Source organism: Zonotrichia albicollis, chromosome 3, assembly GCF_047830755.1.
Source record: "Zonotrichia albicollis isolate bZonAlb1 chromosome 3, bZonAlb1.hap1, whole genome shotgun sequence".
Taxonomy (NCBI): domain Eukaryota; kingdom Metazoa; phylum Chordata; class Aves; order Passeriformes; family Passerellidae; genus Zonotrichia; species Zonotrichia albicollis.
The window spans coordinates 43,677,106-43,687,131 of NC_133821.1; the positions used below are offsets into that span (position 1 = coordinate 43,677,106).

The 10,026-nt window shown below is 45.5% G+C and overlaps 1 protein-coding gene across 5 annotated transcripts; it reads left to right on the forward strand.

Moving 5' to 3' along the window:
* The first annotated feature begins 374 nt into the window (after positions 1 to 374).
* On the forward strand, positions 375 to 6,190 carry ZBTB18 (zinc finger and BTB domain containing 18). 5 transcript variants are annotated; one of them, XM_074537265.1, is made up of 3 exons: positions 377 to 515; positions 1,835 to 1,918; positions 4,015 to 6,190. In XM_074537265.1, exons 2-3 carry the CDS (start codon positions 1,906 to 1,908, stop codon positions 5,595 to 5,597), a joined length of 1,596 nt encoding a protein of 531 aa, XP_074393366.1. In that variant the 5' UTR covers positions 377 to 515; positions 1,835 to 1,905; the 3' UTR covers positions 5,598 to 6,190. The 5 variants fall into 5 exon arrangements, with proteins under 5 accessions (XP_074393367.1, XP_074393366.1, XP_074393370.1 ...); XM_074537266.1 differs by lacking the exon at positions 1,835 to 1,918 and having other exon boundaries at positions 375 to 515; XM_074537269.1 differs by lacking the exons at positions 377 to 515; positions 1,835 to 1,918 and adding an exon at positions 895 to 1,028.
* The last annotated feature ends 3,836 nt before the right edge of the window (positions 6,191 to 10,026 follow it).

Here is a 10,026-nt window from a genome sequence, read left to right on the forward strand (position 1 = left end):
GGGTCACGCCCCCCGTGCCCGTCCGCGCTCCGCGATTGGCGGCGCCGCCGGCCTTCCCGGGCCGCCCCGCTCCAATCGGCGGCCGCCGCGGCCCGTCAGTCAGCGGCGGGGCGCCGCGGCGGTTGGCGGCGGCGGCGGCGCGGGCGGGCCGCGCTGTCAGTCAGGGAGCGGAGTCCGAAGTGGGGAGCGGGGAGGGAGGGGGCGAACATCTGTCTGCCGCAGCCGGGCCCGGCTGTGCCGCCGCGCGAGCGCCCCGCGCCCCCGCCCGCCCCCGGCCCCCGCCCGCCCCCGCGCCCCGCCGGTGCCATGGGGAGTCGCTGAGCGCGGGGCCCGCTTCGCTCCGCCGGCTGCCCCGCTCGCTCCTCAGCCGCCGGCAGGGGGGAGCCCGGGGGGGGCGGCGGCCAGCGGGCGCGGGGGGCGGGCGGGGGGCGAGGCGCGATCCCGGAGCGGCAAGTGAGCGAAGAGGAGCCGGCGGGCGGCGGCGGGAGCGCGGGGACTTCGGGCCGCCGCGCAGTGTGAGTCCCGCTGCCCCCATCCCCACACACCCGCCGCGCCGGGGCCGGGGCCGCTGCGGCCCCGCGGGGCGGGCGGAGTTGGCGGCGGGTCCGGCCGGGGGTGGGCGGAGGGGCGGGGGCAGCGCTCCCCGGGCGGTGGGACCTGCCGCCCCGGCGACGCTCCCGGTTACTTTTCTTTTGTTGCCGCCGTGACCCGGGGGCGGCTTTTCCTGCGCGCCGGGCAGCTGCTTCCTTCCCCGCGGGGCGGCTGCCGGCGCGCCCGGCCACGGCCCGGCCGCGGGCGGGGGCGGCGCTGTCCGCGGGACCGGGGCCCCGGACGGGAGTGTCGGGCCGGGGGGGGACACACACGGCCCCGGCCGAAAGTTGCCGCCGCCCGGCGGGGCTGGCGGGGCCGGGCCCGCCGGGAACTTGCTGCGCGCCGCCGCCGCCGCCTCCCCGCCCGTCCCGTCCCGGGGGGCGGCGGGCTGTCCCCGCCCGGCGGCGGGCAGGTGACCCGCCCCGCCGGGTACACGCGTGAGTGTCACTGGGGGGGCCGGCGCGGCTCGGGGCTCCCGCTCGGGCGGGGGGGCCGCTCGGAGCCCGCGGGGCCGGGGACCCGCGTCCTGGCGCCGCCGCGGTCACAGAGCCGGGCAGCCCCGGCCCCGGGGAAAGCGCCGTGCGGGAGCCGAGCCGAGCGCTCGCAGCAGTGCCCCGGCCAGGGGAGCCGCTCGGCGGCTCGAAAGGAGCCGGAGTTGGTGCTCGGTGTCACTTGCGCTGCCTTAAACGCTGGAACTGAAAGAACCGGCGGCGGAGCGGGGAGCAGTGAGGTGGTAAATAGGTCCGGTTAATTTCTGCTTTTAAATGAACCCCTGGGCTCAGTAAAACCCCGAGCCGGTGTGGCTTTCTGGGGTAACCCCGTGGCTGGGGTGCTCTGTCAGCACGTAAAGCGGACCTCCAAGTTAAGGCAGAAGTGTTGCTATGCTGCACATACAGTAAAGCCCCATATGTTTAGGATTTTCTTTTTTTTTTTTTTTCCTCCCTGTTAGAAAGTTTGAAAAAAAGAGACTTTGAAGTATTTTGTTTATACTAACAGAAGAGAAAAGTTCTCCTAAGAAAAAGCTGGTGGCAGGAGTGTAGAGGAGTAGCATATGGCATTAAAAGGAGCACAGCTGGAGGTAGCATTTCCATCTGAACATGATGTCAGAGCAGCTGACAGCCTGCCATCCCTCAGCCTTTTATTCTAACACACAGACAGGGAGTTAGTGTGTGCAGATCTGTGTGTGGAGAAGGTATCTCATTCCTCTCTAACATCATCTCCACTTTGCATCTGTCTCTCCTAGTCTGCTTTTTTTCCACCGATCTAACAGACCTGGAGCCAGCAAGACTCAGAGGAAAGGACTTAATCAGGTTTATGTGTACTAAAGGTAGGAGTAGCAATAGATTAGATACAGCATATTTCTGTTTTGGTGTGTTGTTTATTGAATTTTAGAAAAAAAAATCACATTACTTTTCTAACCAAGTTTAGAGGTAATATATGAAATTGAGTATTAAATAGATAAGTGGACTTAGTCAAAAGGCTTGGACTACAGTTGGAGAGTATCAGTTCTTGGGCACATTGTTAGCATTAACTTTAATGCATATTGTGGGAATGTCTTGGTTTGGAAGAAGGAGAGAGCAAGTTCATCCTGAATTTCTGAGACCAAAACTGCAATGGATTTAGTGGCAAGCCTAAAGAGAGTTTTGCTTTATGTTCTTGTCTTGCATCTTTTAAATTACTTTACAGGGGTTTTAATGAAATATGCAAGAGTGTGTGTTTTTACAAAAGGACCTTCCTGGCTAAAATGTGTTTGTAGGGAAGTCTTTCGTTACATGGTTAAATATCCAGTAGCTCAGAAATGTAGTAGCATACAGCTGTAGTGCTTCTGAAAGATAGAAATCAGTTATGTGTTTAAAAACTTTTGTACCCGGGAGAATGGCTTGACTGGTTTCCTCTTTTCTTCCTTGCATGTAGCATTTGAAATCTTTTATTTAGTGTAACAATAATTATTTGAAGGAGTTTTTGTATTTGCGACTAATTTAGAACTTGTAGATTTGAGCTGCCTGAATTGGCCAGACAGCTGTAATCGCACTCCTCTATTCTTAATCTCTTTATCTGGGCAGCAGCTGCCATATGGCCACAGTCAGCTGGATCAGATGTTTATAAGCTTCCTTCTTCGTCCCTCTCTGTCCTTTCAGCCTCCTAATTTGATCACAGCTACCTTGTGAGCTGCCCTCCAATCTTTATTTTTAGCCCTCTTAAGGATTAGGATTGATGTTGGCTGTGGGGCACTTAAAGTGATTGTATTGTAAATCTTCATGCTTTACTCTAGCAATGGTATTTTACAGAATATAGTAGGGGTTGTGTTGTAAGTTTTAGTACATCTTGCTTTGCAAGGGATGAAGGTTTTTCAATAATATCTGCCAGCCTGGAGAGTCACGATCTGCTCAGATGGTTTGGGAGACCATTGCTATCAATCACAGAAGAATAGATTAACATAGGTTTTTAAAAGATTTTACTTTCAATTTGATTTTTGGCTTCTTTACTTCTTTTTAAAGTTTATTTTGTCTTTCTCATCAAGGAAGGCAAATAAAAATCACTTGGGTAAGAACAGTACTTGGGATACTCTTTCTAAACGTGGACACATGCTCACGTTGAATGGTTGAATGACTTTTTTTTTTTTTTTTAAAGCTCAGTACTGCAAACTCTGCCTGGTGTGGGAGGGGAGGGAAATTTCTGTCCTTCTGCACTGGGGAAGTGGTGCTCGTTGGCGTTTTGGTTGTTAGCTTTCTTTTGTATATTCTGCATGTTGGCAAAAAATGTTCATGTTCTATTGTACAGTGTGGAAAAGGTTTAAAACCTTAAAAAAACTGTACTTACTACAAGAAGAAAGCCACATTAACTAAATTTGTAAAAATGTCCATTTTTGCTGTTGATATAAATTGATACACGTAAATATTTTTTGTCTTTTATGAATGTTAGACTTAGGGTATTTAATATTTCTTCATGTAAGAACCTCTTCTCTTACTACAATTTGACTTTAAAAAGAACATAGATGATCTGGTACATTTTTTCTGCTGCTTCCATGATCTCTCAAACTTAATGTTTAAAAATTTTTTTTTTTTTTTTTTTTGGAGGGAGGGGGGTTTGCCCTCCTAGGGACTCAATCTGGAGGAAGTTCTCTAAAAAAAAAAACCAAACTGTTGAACAGATTTTATGAAGAGCAGTGATACTTCAAAAAAATTGCAGATGTACCTATGTGCTGACTAGCCCGGCTTATTTATCAGAGAAAGGAAATCATAACTGTAGTGGTCAGTCGGGGAAAGAGTTGCCATCGTACATTTGTGTAAAATAATCTTTGCGTGGTGTCAGTACCAGAATTTCGGCAGTACAAACACCGGGTTTTTAGAGTGGAATTACTTGGATTTATAAGTTCTGTGATTCTGACCTACATTTAATTTTTAAAAATTTTGTTGCTTATAGGTTATGAAGACAGTATGGAGTTTCCTGACCACAGTAGACATTTGCTACAGTGTCTGAGTGAGCAGAGACATCAGGGTTTTCTTTGTGATTGCACTGTTCTGGTAGGAGATGCCCAGTTCCGAGCGCACAGAGCTGTACTGGCTTCATGCAGCATGTATTTCCACCTCTTTTACAAGGACCAGCTGGACAAAAGGGACATTGTTCATCTGAACAGCGACATTGTTACAGCCCCAGCTTTCGCTCTCCTGCTTGAATTCATGTACGAAGGAAAGCTCCAGTTCAAAGACTTGCCCATTGAAGACGTGCTAGCAGCTGCCAGTTATCTCCACATGTATGACATTGTCAAAGTCTGCAAAAAGAAGCTGAAAGAGAAAGCAACCACGGAGGCAGACAGTACAAAAAAGGAGGAAGACGCCTCAAGTTGTTCAGACAAAGTGGAGAGCCTCTCCGACGGCAGCAGCCACATGCCAGGAGACTTGCCCAGCGATGAAGATGACGGAGAAGATGAAAAATTGAACATCCTGCCTAGCAAAAGGGACTTGGCGGCTGAGCCTGGGAACATGTGGATGAGATTGCCCTCAGACTCAGCAGGCATTCCCCAGACTGGCGGAGAGGCAGAGACGCACACAGCAGCAGCTGGAAAAACAGTAGCCAGCCCCTGCAGCTCAACAGAGTCTTTGTCCCAGAGGTCTGTCACCTCCGTGAGGGATTCAGCAGATGTTGACTGCGTGCTGGACCTGTCTGTCAAGTCCAGCCTTTCAGGAGTTGAAAATTTGAACAGTTCTTATTTCTCTTCGCAGGACATGCTTAGAAACAGCCTGGTTCAGGTGAAGGTGGAAAAAGAGGCTTCCTGTGATGAGAGTGATGTTGGCACTAATGACTATGATATGGAACATAGCACTGTGAAAGAAAGTGTGAGCACTAATAACAGGGTACAGTACGAGCCGGCCCACCTGGCTCCAATGAGGGAAGATTCGGTCTTGAGGGAGCTAGATAGAGAGGACAAGGCAAGCGATGACGAAATGATAACTCCAGAGAATGAGAGAGTCCAGGTGGAAGGAAACATGGACAGCAGCTTGCTCCCTTACGTGTCAAACATACTTAGCCCTGCTGGCCAAATTTTCATGTGTCCTCTCTGCAACAAGGTCTTTCCTAGCCCCCACATCCTGCAAATTCATTTAAGCACGCACTTTCGAGAGCAGGACGGGATCCGCAGCAAGCCTGCTACCGATGTCAATGTCCCGACCTGCTCGTTGTGTGGTAAGACTTTTTCTTGCATGTACACCTTGAAACGTCATGAGAGGACTCATTCAGGTGAAAAGCCCTACACTTGCACCCAGTGTGGGAAGAGCTTCCAGTACTCCCACAACCTGAGCCGCCACGCAGTGGTTCACACGCGGGAGAAGCCTCATGCTTGTAAGTGGTGTGAACGCAGGTTCACACAGTCCGGAGACCTTTACAGACACATTCGGAAGTTTCACTGTGAGTTGGTGAACTCATTGTCTGTCAAAAGCGAAGCACTGAGCTTACCTACTGTCAGAGACTGGACCTTAGAAGATAGCTCACAAGAACTTTGGAAATAAAATTTTTATATATATAAATAATATATATATAAATCTATATAGTTGTGGTACAGTCTAAAAGCAATCTTGTTTCCTTGAACTGAAAGTTTGGCTATTAGCTTGTTTTTGCACTTTAAGGCAGCATGAATATTTCACTAATTTAGCACTCCAGTAAAAATGAATTGTAGAGGTAATCCGACAAAGTAACTAATTGCGGAGCGTATTTTCCCCCCTTTTTGGAATAGAAGCCAGCGGATACTTTACTTCTAAGGAATCTCCAATTCAAAAAATTAGGACGTGGCTTTATTCTCCCCAAAACACTGCGTTCTTTTAAACTCTTGATCTTTTTCCCCTCTTTAAAATCTGAATGTAGAAATCCTCTCCCAATTTTGTCAGTTCCTTTACATTTCTATAATTGCATGAGTCCTTTCTAGCTGTTGGAAACCTGAATGCTTTTAGACCCAAATGGAAAATTTCTGAAATGCTGGATTATCTATTTTTAAACAAGCGGTTGACTTAAAACTTATTATGGCAACTTCTGGATTTCTGACAGTTCCCACTGGAAAAAAAAAACCCACAAAAAAAACCAACACAAAAACATAAAACAAAAACCCTGAGAGTACACTGGGATCACTGGGACTCTGTCTTACGTGAAGGTTTGCTTGGGATGAAAAAGGATATTGCAGCTTCAGCAGTGATGAACTGTGTGTTTAAAAAATGTGAATTACTGTTATTGTATACTGTAATTGATTACATGGGCCGGGGGGAGGTATCAAAGAACTTGGCAGGTTGTGTTGATGCTCTTAGTTGAGTCTTGAAAAGTAAATATTAACGCTACAGAAATGCATGATTTTCAGTATATTTTCGTCTTTGTTTGCATTGTATAACTTTAACGAGTGAGTTGAAAATTATTTAATTTCCTTAGGAAAAAAACCTGACACCGTTGAAAATGCCAGTGTTATAACGACGAGAAATGCACTGTTTTTATTTTATCTAATTTAAATTTACTTTCCCACTGTCTTTAAGTTGAGAAGAACTTAAGCTACGAGTTGCCGATTTAGCTACGTTAACAAGGAGAAAAAAATTGAATGTTTACAACCAGGCTTCGAGATTTGCATGTGCGGTGTGCATTTACTAACCCCAGACCCCTTCTAATTGCACAGACCCCACGCCAGCTCCAACTGAGGTGCGTCCATTTCCCCAGATGAGCATTTGTAGGATTCCTGCTGCACCACTCCACCACAATAGGTCGTTCTTTTTTTTTTCCCCCCCGTTGAAAAGAGGCTGTGGACTGAAAAAAAAAGCAGAAAAAGCCCCGGGCTGAAAGGCCTGGGCAGGCCTGAGTGACAGGGGGGGCCGGGGGGGCCGGGGAAGGACTATGCGTATCCAAGCAGCAGAGACTGCAGCCTGACGTGTGGTTTTAATGACCAACACGCAGGTCAAAAGCATTTTGCACAGTGTTTGTTTTCCTGTCTTGCACTTACAAATAAGGTCTATGGGAGTAGCATGGAAAACGTTTGCTGTTTTTTCCTTTTTTTTTTTCTTTTTTTTTTTCTCTGCTTTTGTTTAAAATTTGATCGCCTTAACTACTGTAAACATAGCCTATTTTTGTGCTTAAGATACTGAATGGAAAACTCCATTGTGTATTGCTGGACTGTTTTGGAAATATTTGGTCAAATGTGTGTTAATTTGGCTGTAATGGCATTTAAAACAAAAAAAAAGCTGTGAAAATGGCCTTGGAGCGTTATCTTTAGTTACTTGAATAGTTTTTAGGTTTAAAACTACATTCTTTTCTTAAGTTAGAAAAGACAATCAGTGTCTGAGGAAAATGGACTTTCTCTTGGATTTTTTTGTGGTCCTCGTGAGTGATTGCTTTTTTCCTTTCCTTAGTTTCACATTCTTCTTTTGTTCTAAAACTTAGACTGACATCTAGCTTTGACAATCATAGTATGTTTTATTTTCCTGAGGAGGGAATAACTTATAATGCTGTTTAGTTTTGTACTATTGGTGTGTTGGTGAATTTTTAAACTGTGTGCTAACTGCAATAAATTATATGAACTGAGAAATCAATTCCCTTGTCTTTTTTCCCTCTTTTAAATTATAGTTATGGAGTATTTTTTATATTGTGTAACTTTATTACTTTTGTACAGACTTCTATTGCTAACTGTGTATGGAATATGTTTTCAGTATGCTTTTGGGCACTTTGTTGCTACCATGCATATTTACATCTCATTTAACATTTAAAAAAATTAAATGCTTGTGTTTTGAAAGCATTTCTCTGTGTGCAGCTCTTGATCATTCTGTAGAGGTATTTTTTAATAATAATTATTTTTCACTTCCCCAAAGACTTTTGCAGAAGCAATCTATTGAATTCCAGAAATTTTGCTGCCATGCAAATATCTGTGCAGGCACACAATTCCCTTTGTAGGCTTAATTTCACTCCGAGGAGCTCTCTTGGGCTCTTGATAGATCAGTCCCTGTGAGAACAGCAGAGCAGAAGGCAACAACTTAATCTGAAGCATTGGCCGGGTGCTGACTGGCTGTCAGTGCTACAGTAGGCAGTCAGAATGTCCAAACTACTGGTAACGCATCAAAGCTGTCTGGACTACAGAGGAAAATTGAAATAATCCTAAATCTTTTGGGTATTTCTCTTACAGACTAAATGTTTCTCTAAAAATAAAAAAAGTATAAGCTTAGCTAAACCTTTTAAAAAGACCTGGTTTAGATGCTTGTTGCAGGACATACCCAGAATTCTTGTTTTAAGCTGCTCTATCCTAGGAATGAGACCAGCGCTGTGGAGCCCAATGGGAATACAAAAGTGGAGCTAAATTAGAAGGCTGGAACAGAGACAGCAGGGCCAATTTGATGGGGGAAAAATAACCTTAATTTAAACATTTCATTACACTTCTCATCTGCCTAGGTACAACTCAAGTTGTGCAGTGACCAAGTGAATCTCGGTGCCTAAGCCATTCTGCTTCTCTTCCTACATCGGCGGTAATTTGCATGTAGCCAAAATGATCTTTTTCACTGTTTTATTCTTTATAACAATTTACAGTCAGCCTTTGCTGTGTTTGTGGTGTGGGTTTTTTGTGTTATTAAGAAATATTTTGAAAATATTTTCTTCTGTCAATTAGCTCATTGCAGCATCTCTGTTTTCTAGCAGCAGACCTTTTCTGTAGGATTTCAGAAAGTAGAATATTATGTGTAGTTAAGATGGGTTTAAGTATCGTCAAGACTGAAAGACTACTAATATTGCAGTGCTGAAATCTGTTCAGCTGATGAGCTTTGGCTGTGGCTCCAGGCAGATTCACCATTTGTTCTCCAACATTAAGATTTTCAAGGATTGTAGATTCCCAAATAAAACTAGACTTAGAAGGAGTCTTTCTTCAGAAGGGAACAGAAAACATAACTTAGCTGTTAGTGACAAAATAATTGAAAATATTCTTTATACTTTGGTTTATCTAGAGATGGTTTGTACGTGTGTAGCACACACTTGTGACCATCCAAGTGTTTCTTCAATGAAAAGATGAAACGTACTCCCATGTGCTGCTTCTCGCCACAATGTTTAATGTACTGACTGACCTAAACAGCTGTAGCATTTTCCTTCTTTCCTCTTCTTTTTTTTAATACAGTCCCTAGATCATGAAGCATGAATAAGCATTTTATTTGGCTTGAGGATATTGTGGTTACAAAATCCTCACCGTTCGTGTTGCCATGAGGGTTGAAGGCAAGGCGCGGGAATGGGAGCTACGCTCTAAACTTCACGGGTTCAGACAACTTTCTCTGACCAGTGATAGTCATCACTTTTTAACTGTGAGTACTTCTAGCCTGACTCACAGGGAAAATGCTAAATACATAATTTGGCTATTTTTTTTAAATCACTGCCAATAACAGCTTAATATTGTTTCAGTTATGCATGTTTGCTCCGAACTGAAGCTTAGGGGTTTGGTGGGACAGAGACTTTTGAACCAGGCACAGCAGAGCAGACCATCGACTTACTGAGATCTGTTTGTATTAGGTACAATTTGAAAAACTTGGTAGGAGTTTAAAACAAAACTTTCTGGCCAAGAAAGGGAAGGGCTCCTCATTGTTTTTCCTGCTGTCCTGCCTTAGGGTAAAAATGAGCGCCAAACAATCGCATGTACTTCTGTTGACCCTAAATGAAGCCAGTATACTCCCTCAACACTTGCATTGCCTTGTTGGAATCCTCAGTAAAATTTTAAAACTAATTTGCAAAGCTACAGATTCCCTTTTTCCCCGTGCTGGCTCACCTGCTCGGGCAGGGCACTGCTGTTCTCTCTCCCTGCGACAGCGTAACTCTGCTTTCCTTCTGCAGATAGTAGAGCAAGTGATTTGGCAGTGGACTGAATGCCTCCTGCCTCCCCCGGCTGAATCTGCAATAATCAATTTCTCTTAACTTTTTTATTGATTCCTAATAAGCATAAAAAAC